General features: G+C 41.1%; 1 protein-coding gene across 6 annotated transcripts in view; it reads left to right on the top strand.

The window, feature by feature from the left end:
• Positions 1-26,139, top strand: part of ERC1 (ELKS/RAB6-interacting/CAST family member 1) — a 269,449-nt gene extending 243,310 nt beyond the window's left edge. For 4 of the 6 annotated variants that reach the window (XM_056515238.1, XM_056515211.1, XM_056515230.1 and 1 more), the window contains 2 exons: positions 8,705-8,893; positions 19,453-26,139. In XM_056515238.1, coding sequence (XP_056371213.1) covers positions 8,705-8,893; positions 19,453-19,590 — 327 coding nt within the window. In that variant the 3' untranslated portion in view covers positions 19,591-26,139. Of the gene's footprint in view, positions 1-8,704; positions 8,894-19,452 lie in introns of those variants that run through there. The other 2 variants (XM_056515251.1, XM_056515246.1) reach the window with 1 other exon arrangement.
• Positions 26,140-26,508: the final 369 nt, after the last annotated feature.

The following is a 26,508-nucleotide window of genomic DNA, read 5'->3' as shown; positions in this document are numbered from 1 at the left end:
CCAAGAAAAGGGAAAATAATCTGTATTTTCTAGGAGCTGCCATTCCAGCATGCTGGACAAAGCTCTTTAGACCACTATCTCTTGTTCTTTACTGTCATCTCTTGTCTTCTGAAGAGTCATTTCTTCCCCTCTCTTAAAATCTACAAACTATTTGTGTACTGTAATAATGATATTATTACAATTCTTCATCCAGGTCTGTAGAAGCATTGTGAAAGTGTCTTGTGCTTCCTTGGAGATTTAACCTGTGCAAAATTTGAAGGGGGCTGCATGAGATAATCTCACATTGCTTAAACTTGTCCTGACAGTGAGAGAGAGGCCAGATTTGTTTTGTCATATTGGTGACAATCAGGGTTCTTCACTCCCCCTTTTCAGATGGGCAACCTTTTAGTGAGAACCCTGATGTGATGCACTCATATAAGATGATGTAACTAATTCACCCTTAGGAAGATTAGAGAAGAATGCTTTCCTTGAGACAAAGTCAGCTTCCACTCCTGATACTTTTCTTCTTCTGGAGAAAAATTCTTCTGCTAGCTTTTCTTTTTTTTTTTTTTTTTTTTTTTTTTTAACTATTATTTTGCTGTTTAATAACTAATATCTGTCAGAAAGAATGTATTCATACAGAATGAATGCATTCACTGTCCAAGAATGTTATCTCTATGAGCACAAAAGAACTGATCTTGATACATTGTTCATCTTCTTTCTGATCCCAGAATGATAAAACTAAGATCTCCAGATGGAATTTTGTAATCTGCAGCTCTGGGATGAATTTAACATTCACAACAGAGGTGTAACTGGACTGTATCACTGTCTTCCTATTATTCTTACAGATCAAAGAAGAACACAAGTAGATACTTACAGTCTAAAACATTCAAAACAGATGGCTGGTTTCTTTTTGTAGAGATTTGTGCTTTTCAGCAAAACAATTGCAAAAAGGCCATCGTTCATTTCTGCCAGATGAGATTATGTCAGGTCTGTGTCTTATTTTCTCTTTTGATTTGCAGCTGAACATAATCTTCTACTAGTGGCTTGGTCTTTGTAGCAAGTAGGAATTCTGCACTCAAACATTATATTGTTTCTGGCCACTTGCAGGAGAGTTGTTGCCTGCAGTTTGTGAGATAGTCTTTACTGTCTCCCAGTTATTCTGAGCTCTGGCAGTCCCAGACAGGACACTCAGAGGAGGAGCAGCTGCAGCCAAGCCCTTTTAGCTGTCAGGAGGAAAGAAACTGAGGGAGAGGGGAGATGAACAATGTTAGAAAAAGAATCAATCCTTAACCTGCTTTCCAGTGTATTAACTATGAAAATAAACTCCAGAGAATGGTAACTAAAATAAAAGCTGTAAGAGCATGTAGCCAATCTAGGCACTGCATTTTCCTGGCTGGTAAAGCTCATAATGACTGATGGGCATGTCAGGATTTGCAGTTCCATCTCACAGGAGTTTCACTATGGGCTCTCCAACTACATCTGATTGTTAAAGTAACTTATAGATAAGAACTACTATATACATATAAATAGGTATATTATTAATGGGATTTTTGCATTTGAATGTAGAGCAATCAACTCCAAAAAGACTTCCTAAAGAGAGATACACCTTCACAAGTCTTGGCTTTGGAAGTGTCTTTCAGCAGGTAGAGAGCTGCAACAGCAGAATGAAGACCCAGAGTTAGAGAAGAACATGACAAGATTGCTAACACCTGCAGACAGGAGGTTGTAGTTCATCTGAACAGGAAAAGCACTGATTGTGTTCTCTGCTAGACTACTTAGGAAATACCTTCTGGTTTGCATTAGCAGTGGAACAGGCAGCAGGGAGACAGCAGAGCACAGCCCTGACACATCAGCATTGCCATGGACACTCTCCCAGTGCCTTGCTGCCATGTTCTGCTTTCAGACAAAGGTGTGAGTGTGACACACTCTGCTTTTATCCCTTCTAGTAGGAAGAAGCAACAGACAAAACACAGCACAGCAAGAGATGCATGTGCTTTCTTATTCACTCTTGTGTGGACAACAAGGGCTAGAAAGCTTGACTGCATTACAAATACAAGCAGGTTGTTCTTACTTATTCTCAAGGTGCTGTATTTTTGTAGAGAAGGAATCAGCCTAAAATCTGACTGATTCTGTGAAATCAAAACTTGCCTAGTTACACCTACAAAAGTTTGATCAGGAGAATGCTGTTTAAGCCCACAGTGTCATGTACAAGCTGCAAATGGTTGTTAAACTATTTTTGCTTACTGTAGTACTACTTTTTTTATCCTTGATGATAATTATCATTATCATCAGTCAGTTTCACAGCTTTCTATAATTTAATTTGTTATTCAAAAATTTAACTTGGCAACTAGCACAACTTACAGGACCAAAGAGTTCAAATGAAGTTCAAATGAAATTAATAGTAAAGAGGTGTGAGGTGTGCACAGTGCAGTGAGTTTATTTAGGGGTAAGAGATTGAGTGAATGTCCTTGCTTTTGAAAGGAAGGGATTGAGGAAACAGGTAAAATTCAAGCTGTGTGCAAACACCCCCTTCAGCTCTGCTGAGGTATCTCATTCCCAAATTCCCAAAAGTTCATTTTCCCCTTGGTCCAGTTACAAGCCCCTCCCATCAGTATTTGAGTTCTGATCTCCAGCAGTCCCTGCTGTTCCTCACGTGGTTCCCTGCCAACTTTGCTCCACAGCCCACATAAATGAAAGTTGCCAGTGTCATGGAAAGCACTTCTGGATTTGTTATGTATAAAAATATTTTAGAACTGCTTGCTCTTTTAGAGTGCTTTAGGAACCCTACCAACCCACCGCAATTCTCTGCCTCACCTACATGATGGGGAAAGGATTTTATTTAAACACAGGGAGCTAATGACAAAACTCCTTTCCCTGGTTTATTTTTTTCTGTTATTTTTTTCTGGTCTGGATTTTTCCCAAGGTGAAGAGGGTGAGCTCTGGAAATCATTAATCCATGGGATTTGTTCATGGTGTATAAAAATTTCAAAAATAATTTGCTATATAAAAATGATTTCCTAATTGATTCTGTCAGAAAGGAACTGAGTAAGACAGCTCTGTCAAAACAGCCAGAATCTCTTTGAGCTCCTCACGTATATTGTTCTGGTTTATGAGGAGAAAATTATGAAGATTAAAAATAAAACTTTTTTTTTTTTCCTTGTCTTTAAAACCTAAAGAATACTGTGCCTGTCCTTGAGCTTTTGTGTCTTCTGAAGAAACCAAGTATCTCTGTGTATCAGTGAACTGAGCTGAACTGAACTGAGGTCAAGATGTGTCTTTTTGCGAACTTTCTTCTGTTTCCATTTAAAATAATGAAGGGAAGACATCAGTGATAAATTGCTCTGAATTTGGGAAAGCTCTGCACATTCTGAGCCAAATTCATGCCTCATAAAACTCCATTGCATTCAGTGGTTACAATATTATTGTTGAACCCTTGTGTTTGTTGCCAAACAAACACAAATGGTCTGAGCAAGAAGGCATAATTTGATTTACCATGCAAATACTTCCAGACTATGTCACTCACTATCTTAGTTTATTTTCATATCTCCCAATATAAGATATTTAGCTCAAGAGGCAAAATATCCTTGTCTGGCAATATCTATAATAAAACCCAGATACAGGGAGGTATACAGAGATTTGTCAGGTCCTCTTGAAATAATTTCTTTTTAACAAACAGATGTGCTTACACAATCTTTGGCCCCATCCTCTCCTGTGCAATTGTAGTTTGGGAAGTAGATTTTTTTTGGGTAGCATAGTTGCAACTGTATGTAACAAAGTTTGAAAAAAATTTTCCACTCTCAAATGACAGATGTGGTTGATAGGACATAAAGGACTACCTGCACTGTGTTTCCAAACATATTTGTTATGTCCAGTCTGAAGTTTTGAGGAGGTGTTGGGTGGTGCTTGGGGTTTCTGCTTGGATTTTTTTCAGAATTCTCTCTTCATTTGTGCTGTGCAGGATTTGCAGTGAACAATGTGTAGACCAGGCTGGCAAGCTAGATAGTTTCTCAAATTAATTAATTCCTTGAAAACTTTCAGATTAATTCCACCTATACTTCTTTGTAGCACTTTTAATACAAAAACACTGTCCTTTATACCTCACATTGTTTACTTGGACACCTGAGATTACTTGTCAGTTCTATTTTATTTTCTTCTTGATGTAGCTGTACTTCCAGGGAGGTTTTTTTATCTCAGATATTTAGAGATTTAGGGGTAAGTTAAGAAAAAATTACTGAATTATTTGACTTCAGAATGAAGACCACTTACCAGCATCACTCTGCCCTTTAGGGTTCTGTAGGGGATATATACACACAGAGTATGTGCAAGTAAGGCAGTCAGGCTAATGGGGGGCATGACAGCAGTCCTGCCAGTGCCAAATGCACATATGGCACTTTATATTGCCCTTGCTGTGCCAAAAAATGTTATTTTCTCCTTTTCTTTTAAAAATAACTACTGTTGATCCCTGATCAACCTCCACATTGATGCATTATTCTGACAAGTAAGGCAAGTTGTGTAAGGAGATAACTTTTACTGACTGATGCAGATGGCAAATGGCAGCTGCAGGTTTTTTTAAGTAGAAATTTAGAAGGTATTTTCTGAAATTAGTAAAGTTAATTACTTGGTTCTGAAAAAGAAAAGTGTTTGCTTCCTTCAGAGAAAAAGGGATTGTTAGCAGGGAGAAAGGTCAGATCATTATCCCTTCTGCCTGGAGAAGGCATAATGTAAAGCTGGTGGTTGTGGTGAATTGCACATTAATTAAACTCACTCTTTATTCTGCCAATGTCTCTGGACATTTGCTGGTTTTCTTTTCCAAATTACCACCTGTGTTTTTTGGATATTTCCACTAAACACTGTTGTGTATATAGGTATGTAAATGCAGAGGCTTAGCATATAAAACTTAAAATTCAGTTACCCCTATTTCAGTTGACCATTGTCCAGCAGCAGTAGGATTACCATTGAAGAAGCAGTGTCATTTCCTTCTAAAGCTCTTTTGCCCCAATGACTTGTTCAACTACAGTTAGATTCACATTTGTCATAGTCAAAGTATTTTTTAAATGTACGAAATCGCAAAAAAAAATTTGAGTTGAATTTGGAATAAATTCATAAATATCTTTATTAGTTGGTTGAGTTGGTTTGAGTTTGCATGAGAGATTTGTCAGGCATTTCACATTTCTGCCTCAGAGTTGCAGTGATTGCCTTTTTTAGTGAAATGCTGTCAAACTTAGCTGGCCATTAGCAATATTCTGAAGCTGGTACATTAAGCAGACTTCATTCCATGCATTGATGAGGATGGCCTAAACCTATCAGGGCAATTAATGAATGAGGGCTGCTTTAGAAGATATTCCTGGGTTTGGTCTGTTTACCCACTGTTTTCCTAGAAAGCTCTGCAGCTCAGAGCTGCTCATGAGAACACCATGTGGGTTATGAACCCAGCCCTGCCCTGCTTTTCCACTTAGCAAATGCTCTTACACCCTCTTGAGATAAGGCAGGGGCAGCTCTGCAGTGTGGGAAGCACAGTACCTCCTGCTAAGTGGCCAGTTCAAATTAGATATGGCAGGAACCAGATATAAGGGCACTTCCTACTTGACTGGCAGCGTTTAATGGATCCCAAGTGAGGGGAATGATTGCTCTGTGAACAGCTTTGGGAGGGCTGCTAGTTAAGAACTTTCACACGCCTCATTTGGCCTCTTTCCAGCTCGAGGTAGAAGGGGGAAGGGTGCAGGAGGAATGTGCTTCAAAAGGGAGTTTATCCTTGAGCAATCAAATTCAGCTGTTGTATGAAAATCTTCCATTCTTGCTTGCTAGATAGCTCTGCTTTCTCTTCAAGGAGGGTTTCTGTTCACAAAGAGTAGCCAGGAGGGTTATCCAGACAGGTTCTCTTCAGACTAGAGTCTGTGCATCTGATGGATATTAAAGAGATTGTCATGTCTGAGAAGAATACAAGGCAGCTACTACATTGATTGGACTAGTTATTATCTAGCTAGTTATTAGACATTGACTGTTACTTTTTTATAGAACGGTATTTTCTTAAGATGTCATAATCCATCATTTTACCCTCTGTGGGCAAACCAAATAGTAAGAAAAATAGGAAAGACATCCTTTGAATTAGAAGCATCACTGGTTTTCACCTGCACAGGCAATACACTTTCAGATCATACTCTTGGTAACAGATACTATATGATATGAGGGTACATAGTGCAAATTCAGGAAATAACCAAAGCTGATGGATATAATTGGCTGAAGACAGTTTTGCTTGGTGATGGAAGTGAAATGTAACTGTGTTGATTCTATTAAAGTATTCCTTGCTATTGCCCTGTCTACAGGACAGCATAGTATTCTGCCCTGCTGCAGCTTGCAGTCACTGATTCACAGACTGGGTGAGGCTGGAAGGACCACACTGATCATCTGCTCCCACCTCCCTGCTCCAGCAGGGCCATCCCAGAGCACAGGATTGCCTCTAGAAGGTTCTGGAATATCCCCAGTGAGGGAGACTCCACATCCTCTCTGGACAATCTGTTCCAGTGCATGGTCACTGCACAGGAAAGAAGTTCTTCCTCATGTTCAGGTGACACTTCTGTGCATCAGTTTCTGCCCATTGCCTCTGTCCTATTGCCTGGTACCACCAAAACCCTGGCTCCATCCTCTGCCACCCTCCCTTCAGATACACAGACATTGATAAGGTCCCCTTCTCAAGGCTGAACAGCCTGTCCTCATAAGAGAGATGCTCCAGTCCCCTCATTTTTGTTGCTCTTCTCTGGCCCCTCTCCAGGAGCTTCATGTCCCTCTTGTCTTGAGGAGCCCAGGACTGGACACAGCACTCCAGGTGTGGCCTCACCAGGGTAGAGCAGAGGGGCAGGATCACTTCCCTTGACCTGTAAATGTTCTTCCTAATCCATCCCAGGACACTCCTGGCCACAAGGACACACTGCTGGCTCATGGACAGCTTGTTGTCCACTAGGACTCCAGGTCCTTCTCTACAGAGCTGCTTCCCAGCAGGTCAGCCCCAGCCTGTGATGGTACATGGAGTTTTTCCTCCCCAGGTACAGGATTCTGCTCTTGTCTTTGCTGAATTTCAGGCACTTCTTCCCTGCCCATCTCTCCAAGCTGTCAAGGTCTCTCTGAAGCCCTACACAGCTCTCTAGGGTACTGGCCACTCCTGCCAGCTTTGTGTCATCAGAGAACTTGCTGAGGAGGCATCTGCCCCTTCATCCAAGTCATTGATTAATAAATTAAACAATACTGGGCCCAGTACTGACCCTTGGAGAATAGCCTTAGTGACAGGCCTCCAACTAGACCCAGTGCCACTCATTGCAGCCCTCTGGGATGTGCCAGTTCTCCATCCACCTCCTGTTCCACCCATCCCATCCTGATATAACAAGGCATTATTTTTAGAGGGGTTGTAGAGCCTGACATTAGTCAGCTGCTTAGCCATGCCTCTCAGATCCTCACACTCTGTAGAAACTAATGCATGTAAAGCAGTGTTAGAAACAAAATAAGTGAGCCCTGACAGCCTTACTAAAAGAGGTCGAAGCCAAAGTCTTTGTTGAAAGTAATGCCAGCACCATGTTTTGTTGACTCAGAGATTATCTCACTCCTTATTCATTAGCAGGGTCAGAGGTGTCCTATTGAAAAGATATCCCCAGCTCACTAACAAACAGCAGGTGCAGCCTCTGCCTGGGAACACGAAGAGAAGTTGCCAGAACTTTGGCAAGGCTTCCCAGGTCTCCCTGCCCACCACCTCATTTTATGGAAAGGAGGCCCTAAGCCCAGTTCTTCCCTAATTTTTCATCAGCTGCAGACCTTGGAGGTTTACATTACTGCAGTTTCAAAAATGTGCCCACAAACATCTAGAACAAATGAAGCAGTATTCTTGTGAAAGGTCACAGAAAGGGATGCCCTGAAGAGGTGCTTATGCACTTGAGCTCTATATTTTTGTAAGAAAATGAGAAATGGCTCTTCAGATACTTTTTATGGAGTCTGGATGACTAGTTTGGATTGCATCAAGGAGCAATGATTAGATTCAGATTGGGTAAAGTAAAATGAAATAAAATAGTACTTTATTAAAATCCTTTGATATCAGTTTTTTAGTTTGTTATATAGAATCTGGCCTGCTTAGTAAAAGTCATTGCCTTTTCAAAAACTACAGAAGACTATACCTTAACTATGTAAAACGTTATAAAAAAAATCAAGTGTTAACCTTTTGGTGAAGATATGTCTCTATCCAATCTCTACAGTAGAGATGCAGTCATCTTGGAATTGTTATGTTTTGGATAATTTGAAACTATTCTCTTTAGACCATGTTTATTGCATACTTAATTTACAACTAAATGTTTGTTAGCAAAATGATCTAAAAATCTATATTGACATTGCCTTTTGGACAAGTTGTGGACAGACACCTTTTATCAGAATTTTTTTTTAAGTAGTTAAACTGAAGTACTGTTGGATAATCAGTAGAGTTAATGCATTCAGTTTAATATTGTTTCATTTTTCACCCATGTCATCATGATTTCCCAATCTAAACACACAGCTGTCATCACTGCACCCTTTCACCAGTGTCCTTGGTTTCTTTCTGGATTGTTGGTACATTATGGGCAGGAGTACGAGGGGAAGAGTGTTCAGGTTTCTTCCACTCTGAAGCTGGACAGGATTGTAACTTAGATCTTTGCCTTCATCACTGCTTGGCTCTCAGGCTGTTCTCACTGTCCCTGCTCTCTTGTTTCAGATCATTCAGCCCCTCTTAGAACTCGACCAGAACCGCAGCAAGTTGAAGTTGTACATCGGCCATCTGACAGCCCTGTGCCACGACCGCGACCCCCTGATCCTGCGTGGGCTCACCCCGCCTGCCTCCTACCACCTGGATGATGACCAGGCAGCCTGGGAGAAGGAGCTGCACAAGATGACCCAGGAGCAGGTGAGGTGGTGGCCTCAAGTTCTCAACACCGACCTAAACTTGCTGATTTAGGTGTTACTGCCACACCAAAATGTAGTGAAACCATGCTGTGAGTGGTGAAAGCAGGTAGCAAAGATGAGCTCTTCAGCTGATAAAAGGAGTCAATAATTTTTTAAATCATTTCCATTTATTATGGAATTTCATCTACTCTTTTATCTGTACTTGGGGCTATTCATCTCCACACTCACGGGAAATCAAATGGCAAGATACCACTTCTGCCATGTTTCAGCTGTTAACAAATTTTAGCTGCTATCTATAATTCAATGTAGTCATCAAGATCTTATCTCTTACTTTAATTCTATAAACCATTTATATTTTAATCAACATTTTATGAGTCTCTTTATATAAATGAATGCAGTGTCCTTGCCTGCTGTTACAGAATATTCTGCCAGTAATTTCTACTGCTTACCCACCTTACCTGCATACCTGAATCAAGATTGGGCTCAGTGTGCTGGATGTGATACACCCATGCTTATATACACACACACAGTGACTTCAGAAACCCAACTGTATATATCCAAGAGTTTTGGAATATAGAACTGAAAGGGTTTAATAAGAGTTTGTCAGACGAAATCTCCACAAGAAGCTGTCAATCTCGTTGTAAATCATCTACTGAAATAATCTTCCTTCCTCCCAGCTCTGGTAATGTCTTGCCTTCCTTAATCCCTTAATTGGCAGTTTTTTATCTCTTGTTTCTGGACTATAATTCTCCATTTCCACGACATTTTTTCTAACTCGTTCTTATTTCTCTTTTCAATTTTTTTTTACTTTACTGTTCTAGTCCTATATTACTGAGTGCCTTTTCCTTTTTTTTAATTAAACTACTACAAGGGGCTTGTACCAGTACTAAATGTGGCTAGTTTTGTCTTTTTAACCCTGACTTTGGAATACAATACCAAGTCTTCCACTATTCACTTTCATATGTTTTATACCAACAGTGTGCACACATGCTAGTGTAAGGCCTATGCAGTTAAAAGGGGATTTGTGGGTCAGTGAACATATCTTGAGCTTATCTTGAACATTTCAGCTCTGTTTTTCTTCATTTGTGATTTTAAAACTGATTTCCTTGAACTTTCAACTCAAGACTGAATTTTGATTCAAAAATTTGAGAGAACAGCCAAATTCTAGGAAACAGCAGAAGCATGTCTGAAAATTCAGGAAGAGCAGACCTCTGGAGATAAATATGCCTGTAACAGGGCTGAGATGGGACAAGACTGTCATGCTGTCTCTCTGTACCTGTCTTCATACATTACTGATTCAGCATGTGCTGTATGCCTCCCTCAATATCTACATTTGCCTCCATAGGCATGACACCTTTTCCCTTCAGAGCCTCCTGGCTTCTGTAATCACTGATACAGGATTAAAACTTCTTCAGTTTTATGCATGCCATCCTCCTTTACTGAAGTCTTATAGCTCCTTTGATATCAATCAAAACATGAAGCTTATTACTTTGAACCACCTTGTCTGTCAGGTTGGGATGAAGCAGTGGGTGACAAAACCTGTAGCATGTATGGGAGGCACCTCTGAAAATGAGGGTGGATGTGGGCAAAATTTGGATATTGCTGAAATAAATTGCCTCATTAATTATAGCTGTGGTGGTGTTCATATGTAATCAGGGTCTGTGGAGACAGGTGGTATTTGCTATTTGATCAAGAGATGTGGGTAAAGAAAATAGGAAAGGCTTTCTTTGTCACATTCTTCTGGATAGTAAGCCCAAAAATAACATTTCCCATTAAAACTTTGCTAGTCCATTAGCAACATTTATGGGTTACACAGTAAAGAAAGCATTGTGAGAAAAGGTAATTGCCTAAGTTTTTCTGGATAGAGAAAATAATTATTTTTCTATCCTCTCACATTATTGTCTTAATTCTGCACTGCTGTCACCACAGTTGTTTAAAGTTACTTCTCCATTCGAGATTCCCAAGCATAAATAATGTCAGCTAAAATAAAATGTAGCTGTCTCTTCTGCTTTCCCAGACTCACTCAGATGGTATTTAAGAAGCTTCAGTTGCAAAAGGCAAACTAATGATATATTTCAATTTACAAAGCAGACTTTTCATCTAAGCCATGGAGCTTTTCTGTTTCTAGCTGCAGAGTTTCCTTTGTGCTTAAAGTATTCCCATGGGGGGTGGGAATCAGTTCTCCAGATTTGCAGAAGCCCATCACAGAATACCCGTTTTGCATCTTTGGAATTTTAATGAGTTTTGTAAATTACTTCAAATCCAGTGCATTAAATTCACTCCTGTCCCTTCTAATATGATCTGCTGTAGATAATGCTTTACAAGCTTCAGTGGGAAAAAATTAATCCCCTTGAATGTTAAGAAGTGCTAATATGATTAGGGAGGATACATTTAACCAACACCAATAATATTTAAGTATGATGCCAACGTATGCACTTCTCACCAATGAGATTACCTAGTTAGGTTTGGTTGTTTTGGGTTTTTTTTATAAATAGTTAAGAATTCATTTTGATGCTGCTGCTTTTGGAACTGTTATTTCCCACTGCAGCAACTTTTATTGACAAAAGTTGGTTTGCCGTGTTTCATCATAGCCAATATACTTGGTAGATCTTTCATACCTGCTGGGGAGGCTCAGGTACAAACAGCAGGAGTTTTCTGTGGCTTCTTTTGGTAGATATAGCTGGTATATGAAGTAAATTTAAACTTTTCACTCTTCCAGTGCATGCATGGTGACCCACAGAAACTAATGTACAAATAATTGTTGGAAAAGTATCTGCCAGCATCAACACCATGGATCTAAGGGGAATTTGTTGCCACATAAATAATTTTGTAGTCTCAAAATTTGACTAATAATTGGTGCCTCTTATCTATAATAGTGTCTTGACACTACCATTAAATTCAGTGATAGTCCTTAGTGACTTCAACTGATTACAGAATATGCTGAGTTGGAAAGGACCCACAAGGATCCTCAAGTCCAACTCTTATCCCTGCACAAAATATTCCAAAGAATCACAGCAGGTGCCTGAGAGCCTTATCCAAACACTTCTTGAACTCTTCCAGGCTTGGGGCTGTGACCACATCCCTGGGGAAGATTGATTGTAATCAAGCTGTGGGGCCAAGATACTTTATCATTCTTTGCTGGCATTTTATCAAACACATTTTGTAAGGCTGACTTATTGTAGTAAAATTTTGGTCCATTTGTAGTGAAGAACTGAAGCCAGTACTTGTAAGTATATGATGTCTCAAAATCTAATATAAAATAATATACTAGACTAAGTTGTGGACAGTAAAGGATCTAAAGTGGAAGGATCTAAAGTAAAGGATCCTGTGGGGAAAATGTCCCTTTGAGTCAGTTCTGACCCAGTGTCCCCAAATAAGCTAACCAGTACTGTTTCTGGAACTGTTCAGTTCATCCTTCAACCAGTTCATGTCCTGTTTGACTTTTCTTATTAAAAAAACTGAAGTTACCAGAAGGAAAGGGGAATGTTCCAAGTCTTGACACTTAAGAAATAAAAATTCCATTCATTCCTTATAAATAATTGCATTATCCTAGCAATTTCTATTAAATACCATATTTTCTTTCACTTGGTCCTAGAGGTATCATTATGTTAATATCCTTGAGCTCTGTAGAATGACTGCTCCATTTCACATTTCAGACAGTTGCCTGTAAGGGCAGGATTGTAGTCCTCTATGAATGGAAATGGCATTAAGAACATAATTATATGGTCCACACTTTTATTTATAGTTTGGGTTTTGTTTTGCTCTTACCTGTACAAAAGAAAAGAATGTAGTAGAAACTGGAATTTGGTGAAAATCCTCATTTCAGTGTGTCAGAGGTGGTGCACTGCACCACCTTGAGAGGCAGCAGTGTAAGAAATTAAAAAGAGCCAATGAAACAGAGCAGCCAGATATTAGAAGTAGGTTCTATCTGGTATCTAATCTATCATAGTAGTGATAGATCTTTAATAGCTGAAGGACTACCAGCAATGTTTCTTAGCACCTCAAATTCAAAACCTGTAAATGTGCAAAACCTCATATTATGGAGAATTTCTTATTTTCAATAGGTCCTACAGTGATATTTGCAAAAAAATACTTCTACCAACAGAAGATCTATACAATTAATACAATTTTCCTAACCCTACAAGTAGGAGGCATTTTTTCCTCTGGCTCCCTGCCATCAGAGGCTCTTTCCAGCCTTGACCAGCATGTCCTGCCTTCCTCAACCTCTCCCTCCTTCCCCAGAGGTGTTTCTGGCAGCATGTGCATTGTGACCTGGCATCAGCACAGTCTTGGAGACCTGGGCCGGGTGCTTTTCCATCAGAAGCTCTCTCAGCAGTCACCTGCTGTGGGAGCTGGTCTCACCCCACTATTAAGTGTTGCTCCTGTGGCTGCTTTGCTGTGAGTGACAGAGAGAGGGACTTCTGGAAAATCTTTGTGATCCTCAAAGAGCCTTTGTTGTGCAGGAAGATTGTCTTCCCTCTCCCTGTGAACCAGCTTCTGCCAAAGCAAAGCTTCAGCCAGAGTACCTTCTAGGGATTCCTGCTTACTAATCCTCTCCCAAGAAATCAGGAATGCCTTTTCTGCTCAGCTGCTCGAAGCAGAGGAAGGAAAAAGGTGATAATGTCACTTTGCTGTAGCAGTCACAACATGCTGTGTCAGCTGAATAGTCGTGGCTTGGTTCCAAGGAGCAACTTTACCTTGCACTTAATTCTCATTCCAGTCTCCACAGAGCAATGGTAAGCTTTTTGTACAAAAGGACACCAAACCTAATACCTGTGGCTGTCAAATTTCATTTTAAAATTGCATATTTGATTGCTAAATTATGAAAATATTCAACACATATTTTGATTTGTTATACAAACAATATTGCAAGTGGGATAAACTTTACTCTAAATTACAAATAACCATTTTATAAACATCCTGTGTACTTTTTTGTTCAGATTCTGCTTGTGTTCTGTGTCATCTCTGAGGAATTACTCAACTTACTTAGTTTCTGTAAAGAAATTACTCTCCTATGATTTGCATTTAGTCATTCTAAATTACTCTATTACTTCAGAGTTAACCCTTGTCTTTCTTCTCTGACTGTTCTTCTATTAGCTTTATCTTCCCCCACTTGATTTATGTCATTTATTTTTAATTTGTAATCTTATGGGAATGCATAATGTATTTTAAAGTTAAACAGTCCACTTCTGGTCTCTGTTAAAAATTAGAAGTAATAATTGCAACAATTTATATTCTTCTTCATGTTCAAATCTGTTTCCTGAGTTTGGTTGGGAAAGCAATGGATTTGGGAACTCTCTAAAATTGTTACATTTTAAAGTCTTTTAAACTTTTATATTTAATGGTTTGGGTGAGGATGAGAACAATTTCATAGTTCTTAAATACTGGTTAAAATCACAAACATTATCTGTAGGTTAGCCATGTCCATAATGCCATGACATCATTCATTTTTATTTGTCGATGAAATTGCTAATATTAATTAAAATGCATACTATCAGTCAGGAACATTAGCAATTCCTAACTTCAAATGAGATATAAAAGGAAAAACACTGATTTCAGGATATCATCAAGCTTGTTGTGTGTGAGAAAATGAGAGAGGTCTCACTTGAATCAGTCCCTACAAGCAGTAGGTTCAACCCAAAGCTGTTCCCTTGATTTCTCAAGGGCAGCTCACCTCTCCCCATGTTTTGCTCTGAGCAGTAAATTCTCACTCTGGGCCTTCCTCAAACACTGTGCTCCTTGTGACAGCTTTGTGCAGCATCTCCTGATGCTGAGCTGTGGATTCTGCTTGGATTTATCTCTCTTTTCAAGTTAGGAATAGTTAATGTTAATGATGGATAGTATATATTTTGATTAAAATTAGTAATTCCATACACAAATAAAAATGGGCAATGTTACTGCATTGTGGTTATTATTTAAAAAGACAAGACTGTTTCATTTGAAATTTTACTTTAATTTTTAAATGCATGCTTTTTAAAATATTTTGAAAGAGCTAACATAAACTCCAAGTTTCCACATAGAGCAGAAATATTTAAGGATTTAGAGTAAAAATTGTTCATTTTTTGAAATTCGTCAGACTAGATTTCCATACTTGTAGCCCTTTCTTTTGGGTCTTCTGTAGGTATTTAGTTGAGAAATCAAGGTTTATATGTAATTAGCTCTCACTGCATCAAACACATATATTTACACTGGTTTGTTTGGGTAGATGCAAAAGCTCTTGACCATTTGCCTGAGTGGAGTTTAACTTGAGACAAAACAAAGGTTTAGATTAAATCAGTGTAATTTCTTATTGATGCTTACTTATGTTACTTTAAGGTCTAAATGTATTTTTTGGACTAACCATAACCTGATCCCAAAACACTTAACTTTGGAGAAACATAATTCTATATCCTGATATTGTATCCATATAGAAGTACTCCACCAACTTTCTTTTTGTGCTGCTCTACAAGCTCTTCATATTCTGTATTCAGGTTTAATGTCCATAGCCCAAGATGAGATACCAGTTTATCTGTGTTTGCCTTTTTTCATCAGTGTTTCTGTGGAATTGTTAATGAGGCAAAAATCACAGTTTTAAAGAATCTTAGCTTAATATTGCATTATAGGAAAATCAGAGGCCACAAAGCTTCTCCAGAGGAGCAGCACAAATCACCCAGTTTCCATATAAATAGCATCCTATTTCTTAACTATGAAGTTATCTTCGTATGCATCATTCCTATGACTCTGAATGTCTAATCTTTAAATAAGTTCTGAAATATCTTGGAACAGAGAACTAAAATCACAGTGAATTGTTAGGGATTTTTTTTTTTAGTGATGGAGTTTAAATGGAAAATTATTCTTATCATAACTTTCTCTAAACCCAGGAAGGAAGGCAGCAGTGTTGAAAAGTGTCTGAACCTATTGCAGATTATCTGCAAGCTTTGTTTCCCCTGAGATGCTGAAGGCCATTTCTGTTCTTCTGTCCAAAGATAAATACTATGAAGCACTTCTGGGGTCCTTGCTGTCCTTTTCTTTCTGAGCTGTCTATTCTTACTATATCCACTAGACAAAAAGCATGTCTGGCTTTGCCTACTCGTTTTTGGTTATTTCTGTGAGGCAAGTATGTGAATCTCCTCATATCCTCAACTGGAAATGCCAACAAAAAAGCATTGTTCACATTTCTTTATTTTCATAGATAAATGGCGTGGGGAAGATAACATCAAGTCAGCTTGCATTCACAACAAAAAATCTAGGAAACCAGGAGCAGAACTGATATTAATACTTTAAGAAAAAGTTCCCTAAAATCTGGATTTCCAAACATGCAGGTGAATCCAGTTATGAGAGCTGGATGTTCCTGATGGAGGACTGGCATGTGCTGCTCCCAGCTGCTGCCGAGAGCAGTGACGTCAATGGAGATGATATCCCTGATCTAGAAATGCTGCCACCAGCCATAGAGTCAATTAAGATGTCTTAGTTGAAGCAGGAATCACATTATTAAATCTAGCTGTTCTCAAGCTAGCAAACTCAAGGCTATCATTGCTGTTTTTCCAAAGATGTTTCGTCACAGACATCTGCCAGCCAGCTGTGTAGACTTTCTGTCTGCACTAATTTGTAAAGTATTGTTGCTGGCCTTCAGCATTCAGAGCCTTCTCCTTTTGGACTCTTGATGGTCAAAAGTTCTCTTCTTGGAAATATTTTCTTCCTCTGGTTGAGTTGGTTACTTTTGGTTGCATTTGATTCATTAGCTTTGGCATGATCTTATTTTGTTGGGCTTATCTTGATTTTATAAGGCATCTTATAAATACATGAATGCTGACAAGTAGAGCAAGAAACTGAGACTTCACTGATATTGTAGTATTGCCCCACTGAAGAAAACATCCTGCAGGATTCTCCCTTGTCCACCAACCCTCTTTCAGTTTTGAAGTTCAGTCTCTTGCAGATGCTCTTATATTTCATTAATTTAATTGCTTTGTCCTTTCCTGGGGCTTCACCTGGAGGATTTGGTTGAAAGGCCAGGAAAAGGGATGCTGGCTGGGCAGGTGGTGGTGTGCAGGACCTCTGCTTTGCCTGCTAACACTGCCCTCTCCTGGTTCTCCTCCTGTGGACTGAGAGCTCAGGACCCTTGCAGGTGCCAGATAAGAAAAGGAGAACCACTGTTCTTGCTCTCTCCCAGCTTCATGGCCTCCCATTCTTCTGGTGGATGGCACCATGCAGTTTGTGCTGGCCCAAGAAGGCACAAGGCAGCCCTGTCTCTGAGTTCAGGGCTCAGAGCACTCCCAGGAATGAAGCAGTGGTTTGCAGCTGCTGCACCTGGGGCCGCCTGCATCGCTGGGGTCTCACCAGGCTCACGACCCCAGACCCAGGGGCAGTCCCTGAATCCCAGTCCCTGGCTTTTAATACCCAGCACCACTCCTGTCTCAGTCCTGCTGGCTGACTGCACCTTTCCTAGGCTTATCCATCCATTGCACGTTCCTGACTAATACCTGCTAGACCAGGCTAATCATCCATCCACAGCCTGCTATTCCTGAGCCATTATGGGTTACTGCTGAGTCCCCCTTCTCCCCCAGAGCCCTGCCCGAGCCCAGAGTGCTCCCCTCCCTCTCTTTTCCCCACTTCCCAGCTCATGTCACTCCACAGAGCGGGATCAGGTTGCCTTTGCATTGTGATTCTTGGCAGGAGCCCCTCTCAGATTCCTATGGCTGTTCTGTGAGTACAGCAGCCAGCAGGAACAAAGCACATAAGAACACATTAAACTAACATTCAGCACGCAAAGCCCCAGTAATTTACTATATGCTACCCTGCCTAGTCAAGGGAACAGTGTAGCATGCTTGCCCTTTTAATTTCCTTTCTCACACTTCTGTCTACAGAAGCCTGCACCATAACTTCCTTAAAAAGCATTTTTATTTACTCCATAGTCATTCTTAGGCTGTTTGTTTTTAAGCAGTGTTTCTTGCGGAAACAATCAGCTGTGCTTTGCTTGATACCATCACTAAACAGAGACATACTGTTGTATCTGATTAGAATTTTAATTGTAGAAATCTAACCTTTGCCATTGCATTGTGCTCTTAAAGCAGTAAAACGATCCCTGCTGTGCTGCTGCCTAATAGTTCTCTCTTTTTTAAAACTTGCATTGAGCAGTGTTACAGAAGTGCAAAACACAGATCAAGAAATTTGTATACTGATGAACAGTTATCCCTTCAGGCATGAAAAAGGCCAGTTTGACATTCTTTCCATGTCATGTATTAACATAGTAGAGTTCCAATAAAAATACTGATCAGTTAGGAATAAGAAATGTTACAGAACTGACAGATAATACTAATTTTTTTAAAACCACACAAAATTTAAAAGAAGGTTCAAATAAGATAGTTGCTCGCAGCAGCTCAAAGTGAGAAAGAACTTTGGCTTCAGAAGCTGGAAGTAACTTCAGAATCCATCTTAAGTGTATGTACCTGCTACTTATATGCTTGTCTTATACTCACAGGGAATAAACTTCATTAGAAGAAAATCCTATCACTAAAAATCTAAGATTTTTTTTTGTATATAGTCTAGGGCAGGGCTGTCTGCTAGAGAGCTTATCCAGTCTGTCTGTCCATATCATCTGACCTAGTAAGGGATGCTGCTTCTCCTTGTTCTCTGAGGTCCTTAGACCACTGTGAATACAGAAATCCCTAAAATGCTTGCACACATTACAGCCTTGCTTGGGATTTTGCACAGTTCACAGGCCAGCATGGACTTTATCAATTGCTGAACAGCTAAACAGGTTACTGAAGGCAGATGTTTCCTGCTCTTTATTAAGACTCTGTGGGCCCCTAAATCTGGCAATGGCATTAGGCTCAAAGCTAAAAGCTGTGTTTGCATATGTTGTGTGACATGGTTTGGGACACCACTTGTTGGACAAACTGTTTATAAACTGTAGACAGAGTGAATAATATAAAGTTTGAAAATCTGTCCCCCATTCTGAGCCAATTATAGTGATCTGAAGAACGAATGACCCAACAGGAAATGCAGAGTTAGTAAACAGAAATTGTGTATGTTCCACTGCAACTGTGTATAGTCATCTTCTGACTGAGTTAGGAAAGAGACTTTCTGAAAATTAGTAATTCCTCAGGGAAAATAGAATTCTGGTTAACTCTGGGTGGATTATGTATAATTATGTGATATTCCTATTGACTTCATATCAGGAATAATTCTCAAGTAATGACCTATGAAACGTCCAGTTGTTCATGAATAGAAGTCAAACTATTTTAGGCAATATACTAGCAAGCTGCTAGAGTATATGATTGCCTTCAGAAAAACATTCTACAGAGGAAGTTTTTCTTATCTTTATCATAGAACAATGTATTCAGGAGTAGTTAAGCCATGTGGACATGGCCTTTCCTGGGAAGGTCACAAACCTGTAGAATGAAAAACAAAGAGGATGGAGAGCGTTTGGTTCCAGGTGAGGGAGGACGCAGGTGCTGGCAGTGCCCAGCACGTGTCTGCTCTGTTAGCTGCCTCCTGAAGTGGTGGTGTAGCCAAGCCTGCTGGGCAGGGCTGTCACCCATCTCAGAGCAGGGGCTGACCTGTCTCTGTGTGCTCTTGCAGCTGCACAGCGAGCTGGAGAAGGGCGAGAGGGAGAGCGTGGAGCTGCAGGAGTTCGCCAACGCCATCCTGCAGCAGATCGCGGATCACTGCCCCGACATCCTGGAGCAGGTGGTCAACGCCCTGGAGGAGTCCTCCTGACCTCTGCCACCAGCCCACGGAGCAGCACGGAGCCAAGGGAGGGGAGAGCAGTGTGAAAGACAGAGCATGGAACAGAAACTTTTGGTGCACCTTTGACAGAGAAAACAAAGGCAAAAAAAAACCCTTCTAAAAACTACATGCTCTCTAGGTTCTTCCAGTCTATGATTAATCAGCCGTTTTTGTATTCATCTTCTCACTGCCTTTCTACTTTAGAATCCAATTCCCCATTGACTTTGTTGGTGGTGACTATGGATACAGCCAAGCTGAGCTCTTCCAAGTCTACTGAGCAAAGAAGAGGGGATCCACTGAACACAAGCAGCTCTAGTTCTCCATGAGGTTCCAGAAGAGTAGCCCTCACCTTCCATTAATATATTGCTTTTTCCTTCTTATCTTCTTTCCTTCTTCCTGTTTTATTTTCATGAAAGCTGAAAGCCTGAATTTTATAGTGCTAAAACCAAACCTGAGTGTGCTCTGATTATGGCTCATGGCTGGCCAGCATCAGCTAGCTCAGGTCTTGCTGCCTGTCTCAATGCTTCTTATTTTCTTAAATAACAGAGTGAGGAAAGGAAAGTTTCTCTCCTTGCTCCTGTTAGTCATTTCATCTAGCAGCTGGGAAAAACAGGTAGGCATACTGGTACTTTCTGTTTACTTAACTTGGGTTTTTATTGTTCACTGGTCTGACTCTGAAGTGCTAGGTAGGGCATTTTTTGAGGTAACTGCTTTCATCTGTTTATTTTTGGGGGGTTTTAGATGAGGTTTCTCATCATAGGTCTTTGTCTCCTAAGTTCTTACTTTATAGAGAGCTCTCTCCCTTCGAGCAGGTGTGGTCAAGAGGTCAGTTCCCAGCTTTAACTTGTCTAGTTTGTCCAGTTTTTCAGGCCATAACTTTGTGAGCACTATCTGTCATCAGAATAGTCTTAGGCATTCTGTAAATGAGAAATTTGCATCATTTAGCTTAAAAGTATAATTTTAAAGCTAAGTTAGGTAAATCAGTAGCACAGTTCTTACTATAATTATAATTTAATTTATTTTGGTTTAGCTTACATTGACAAGGAATGAGTTTTGAGTTCAGGGCAATAACCCTTATGAAGAGGAGCATCTCTGCTGGAGTTGGCACCCAGCTGAGTAGATAGGTGTAAAATCACAGCTTTACTTAAACCAGTGCAATTCTTCTGTGTATATGAGAGGCCTTAGTTTTATTCCCATCCACCTTTGACACTAATTACAGCTCCTGCTGATAGGTAATATGACCTGAAATCCCAGGTCAGTTTGTCATTGTGGTAGCAAGTCAGAAATCCTATTTTATGAGTAGGACTTGGGGGTTCATTCTTGGACTATGCTTTAATGGGGAGACACATTTTTTCCAGGCTGCCAGTGGTTATGTGTGTCTGGGGGCATCTGCAGGACAGAACCCTGTAGCATGTCCCCCTGTGCTCCTTAAAGGAGCTGCTCCCTTTGGCTGGCTCATATTACTTCAGAAAGCAAGAGGAAGGCAAAAGGAGACCAAATTGCAACACAGCAGTGGAAGAGATCTTGGTTTTCTGGTCACTAGCTGATTATGAATCCTCTCAGTAAACCTCCCATTCAGAGGCTGCAGTTTAATTCCATATGGCTTACTACATTTTGAGCTTAATCTCTAAGCTGTTATGCTAAGGAAAATGTTCCAGGCCCTTTCAGGAAAACTGCATTTTTTGTAGCTCTCTCAGATCCACAGCACAGCTCACCCTGTAGGTCTTTCACACCTTGTTTTTATCTTTAGAAGTGACTAATTGCTTCCAACAAGAAAGGAGATCAGCAAAAGTTTGAGTAAGGGAAGATGTACCCTGTAGTTTTTTCCAAACAAGCACTGAAAATTGGGCAAAACTGTAACCTTATGTACCTGTAGACTCTATTGAAAACTCGCTGATTTAAAATAAATCACACCCCCGTTGATTCTACTGTAATAATTCAGCAGAAGGAGCTGCATTCATAGCCAGGGAGTCTAGGAAGAAGTAAGTCTCAAAAGAAGAGGTGAATCACTCCTTTTCCAGCTTTGGAATTGCCAGTGCTTTGCAGATCAGATCAGAACTAGCTTTAGTTCTTCCTGTAATAGCAGCCTGTGTCTGAAGCTCTTTTTTGTGTCGTGTGAGGAGCAATGGGAAGCTGAATGTGTGGAAGGGGGAATGCCGGAAGGCCGGCAGACAGTGACTGTACACACTGCTGGGCCTGCCTCAGCCCAGAACCACCCCTTTGGTTCTATTTTTGAGTCAGCACGTTTTGATGGGAGCTGTTGTTTTGAAATCTTCCCTCTTGCTTTTTCTTCATCACCCCTAATTACTCACTCCAGGAATTTAATGCCGCCTGTAAAAGCATCAGAGCCATCAGCCCAGCATCATCGGCCACCGCCACCCCTCCTGACTCTCTCATTAACTTATATGGTCAAATCTCCAGCTGCCCTGGTTCCCTGCTGTAAAACAATCCTTCCTCTGTGAGAAGCTGTGGAATTTCCCTTATCGATGGTTCAAATGGCTCCTGCTTGTAAACCTCTTACTGAGATGTTCCTTGATAGCGTTTCTGCTGGAGGCAGGGCAGGGGGAGGGGGTGGGAGAGAGGGGCGATATCACTTCAGGCTGTTATTTCAATTCCCTGACTTTACTGCATTGGCCACACATTGCAGGGAACTGCTGCTGCTCCTTCAGCATCTCTAACTCAGCCTGTGGCTGTATCTCTATAGTTCAAAGTGCCCCAGCCAAAGGCCTGGTGCTGTCATGGCAGCGTGTGCAGGATCTGTGCACCAAGCCAGGTGAAGCTCACTGTTTACACATCTCCCAGGCTCTTCCCAGGGAGGATTTGTCAAGCCTGGCTGGTTTTCACACCGGCCATTTGGTCCTTTATCTGCCAGCCACACACCTGCTGTTCCTTCCATCTGAATTGTTGGGCCCTGGTGATTTTTCTCGTTAACCACTGTTATCTCCTAGGTCTTGTAGGCTTCCCATCTTAAAGATTGATCTTAGACCTCTGTAAAGTGCTTTCAGGGAGGGAGCAGATCTCATTTAGGAACAGTCTTGATCCAGCTTGATCCCCATTGAACTGTTTCAGGTAGTGTCTCTGATCCTGTGTTGACAGAGATCCTGTGGTGAACAGCTTGAGGAACTTTGGGGTTTGGGAGGTACTGCTGGCCATGATTTAATGCTGAACTGAAAGCTTTTTCTTTTCACTCTTATGGAGTACCACACCATTGGCCTTAAGGCAACAAAGGGATTTTATTCTTATAGCCCATCATGGAATTGCATTGAGGCACATGCCACATGTGGCATACCCTGCAGTGCTCATCCAGTTGCCTAACCCACCACTGCTCTTTTAAAATCCTACTCCCAAGTGTCAGCAGCCAGGCAGATGCAGACAGTTTTCTACCCCAGTGGTCCTGCTGTGCAGCAGCTCTAGGAAATCAGGGGCCCTTCCCAGAGACCCTGGGGAAATCTGCTTTTCCTTCTCCTGTTGAATGAAGTTCCATTTGCTACAGGAGCTGTGAAAGTTTTAACTGCTTTAATATTACTTTTTTTTTCTTCCGAGCTGTCGTTTGTAGAGAAGCTGAGAGATGTGAGGACTCGAGGAGCTGTTTGTAGAAAATTAAGTAGGTGATTTTGGCAGGGTTTGGGCTAAAAAATAACTGAAGCCTGAAGCCCATGTACACTGTAAAAGCTGACACTGCAACCACACTTGTTCACGATATCCACAAGTCCAAGTCCTTATTTTCCTCTGAATCCAACCTGATGTAAAACACTAAAAGGACATAACACTAGCATTGCAGGGTAAGAGCATGAGCACTGTTTGCCATTGGAAGAAGAATTACCTGGCATGCTCCCAGATGAAGCTCTGAGCTTCTCGAAGTATTCTCTCTCGTTTTGATTGCCTTTAACCAGCTTTCACTCCAGAAAATGCCAAACCCTCTCTGGAGTATCCAGTTTTTGCCAAGTCCTGGGGACAGAAGGTGAAGGACATGATGTGCAGAGCCTCATGCACTGTTTCTTGTTGCTCGGCTGGAAGATCCCTTCTCTGGAAAATTTCCTGGTACTTTGGGGCTCTGGAATTTGCACAAGGAGGCATAAAGGTCATAAATCCTGTAGAGATAACCCTGGTTTTTCAACCAAAGGGGCATCTCTTTTCGTTTGCCCTGTAATTCCCACCTGTTCTGCTGCTAGTGCTCAATTTGTTGGGAAATTTTTACATCTGATGAGGTTTGAGTCCCCAGTCCTGTTCTAATTGCCAATTGCTGCCACTGCAGGGGTCTTTACAAAAGATGTGGAGTCATGCACTGATACCATTTTAAAGCAAAAATGTCACTGCATACGTAATGCATTTATCCATCAAACAACTCCAGTGAAATGCTAAAGGGAAGGAGTACAAGCAAGGCATCTGATCCTAAAGGAATCCTCTCCTCAGCTCAAGCCTGCACTGGAAGAGGGACTGGAGAGGCTGTGGATAACCAGCACTGCCCCAGCGGGGTGGGAGCGCTGGGCACGGGGCCGGGCAAGGCCAACTCTGCTGACCCCTCTCATCTGAGTGGTGAGGAAGAGGAGTGTCAGGGGTTTTTTTAAAACAAAACCATGTTTTTAATTGTTTTTTCCACAGAAATGGAAGGAACCTTAGGCAACAGCAGATCCTTCTGAACAAAATGGCTGTGTCCGCTGACTATTTTTAAAACTAAAAAAAAGAAAGAAAAACTGTTTCAAAACTTTTTAGTGTCAAAAGCTTAAACTCAGAAATCCTGACTTTTTCCAGTGTGTGTGGTGAGTGCTGTAACCCTGTCATCAGTATCTCCCCTGACTTTTTCAGGGGTGTTTTTTTCCTGTTTTGTTTTCTGCTTGTCGATATTGTCTGTGTGGTCCTAAGGCTGGGGCAGTTACCAACAATGTGTGTCTGTTGTCAGATTGAAACAAAGATAGTAGTAGAACTGAAAAAGATGTGTTTTTAAAAATATATAAAAATTAATTTCATTAAAAGGAATTCAAGTAAAGAAGCAACAAAGCCGTGACTCCTCCTCTCGGGATTGTACAGAAAAGGATTTGTGGGCTTATAATTATAACCAGTTGCCTTTCACAGGCTTTTGAGGTCCAAGGCAGCTTGGCCTCTTAGGAAATGTTACAAACCCTGTATAAATTCCTGCTTTCCCAGGTTTATACTGTACACGTGTAAGACAGAAATGGGTGGAATGAAACAATAATTTTGAAGTCTGGTCTGATTTTCTGGTAGCAGTTATCAACAGCAGGTGTCCCCTAAGATGGGAGCCACTGATGTGAATGGGCCAAATGCCTTTGGCCAAGTTTTCTGTTTCCTCCATCCCACCCCTTGATGCAGGGACACGAGCAAGTGCAGATCAGCTGGTGCAGGTAGTTGTGTAAAGTTCATTATCAAAGTTGTGTTTCCTTGCCTCTGGTGCAAGCGTGTTATGGGGCAGGAAAGGACCAGTAGCCTCTTTCTGCTCTGGTTGCATCAAAGACTTGCATCGCTTGAGGAGAACTACATGAGGCTAAACTGGCGTGTAAGGTTAACAAAAAGAACCCTGACAAATTACCAATGAACATAGGTATAAGAATTGCATTACATGAATGTATTTTTATTATCAAACTTAACCATATGCTGTTTGTCCCCATTTTGCAAGCTTAGTTCAGATCTTGAAAGTCAAGTCAATGTGGTTTGCTTTTAAGTAAATATTTTCATTAGGCTCTTGGTGCTTTGGTAGGGCTTTTTGTTCAAAACACTGGTTTCTTGCACTTGGAAACTGGCAAAAAAATTGATCTATTGGTCACGTATACTCTTATTTTTTGTAAAATGTGGTTATCTTAAAACCCAAATTCAAAGCCAGGTTTTAAAAGTAGACACTGTTCTTTTTATCTGCCCCATCTTCCCAGCTCTCTATGGACAAGGCCAGGTCCTCCCTCCGTCCCTGCCCAGGGGTGGCTGCATTTGGCCGCTCATTACACACTTGTTACAGTATAACTGGGAACGCTTCAGTGTAAGATGCCTTTATTTGTTCAGATGCTGGAGGAGGATGAATCCAATGGGACCACAAACAGGGGAATAACTTCTGTGCTAGCCCAACATGCTGCTCCAAGCCCACTAAAACAGTATCTTGCCGTTTCCTTCCAAGGCAGTGAATGAGGAGAGCTGCACACCGAGTTCACAGATCACCTGTGGAGTTCAATTCTCTGGGATCCTCCATCCGCTCCACAGACTCAGATCCCTCATTTGCTTTGGAAGAGACGTGTTGCACTTTAGTGAAGGGGGAGGCAGGCTTTAGGGATGGCATCTGGTGTACTTGAATTCCTTTTGGAAATGACAGCAGCGGGAGACATTGGTGTCCGTGATGCAAGTGCGCACGCTGCCTTCAACTTGTGTGTGTTTTATTGCTGGAGTCATGTTACTGACAGGATCATGAAACTGCAAAGAAAATGTGTTATATTCAACTTTGCCTTGATAATATAAACACTTTGTTCTTTTTTTTTTTTTTCTTCTTTTTTTATTCACAGACTAAGTTCATCAGGAAATTATAAAATTATTTAAAAATTCTGTGCCGTGTCTTTCTTTCAGTGTGTGTTGTTTGGTGTCCTCTCCTGCATGCCCAGGAGGGGAGAGCAGGTAGGAGGGCTGAATGGCTGCAGGGCTGCTCCCTGAGACCAGGCTTGAGGTCCCAGTTGTTGCCCACCAGGACCACTGGGACAAACCTGCTGGGGTTTGTCTGCTCCACGTGCCTGGCAATGCTCATGGACACAGCCAGGGCTGCCTGCAAGGTGAAGGTGAGGGACTGGCAAGCACTGAGGTGTCCCACATACCCTTGGACCTCACAGGTCAGGTGAGTGGAGATAAAACTGTCACAGTCAGCTGTCCCCTTTGTCTCTCCTGCCTGCTTTCCAAGTCAGTGACTTAAAAGTTGCTAAT

The sequence above is a fragment of the Oenanthe melanoleuca genome, chromosome 1A (genome assembly GCF_029582105.1).
Source record: "Oenanthe melanoleuca isolate GR-GAL-2019-014 chromosome 1A, OMel1.0, whole genome shotgun sequence".
NCBI lineage: Eukaryota > Metazoa > Chordata > Aves > Passeriformes > Muscicapidae > Oenanthe > Oenanthe melanoleuca.
Note: the sequence above shows the minus strand (reverse complement) of the source record. Positions and strands in the feature narration are given on the sequence as shown.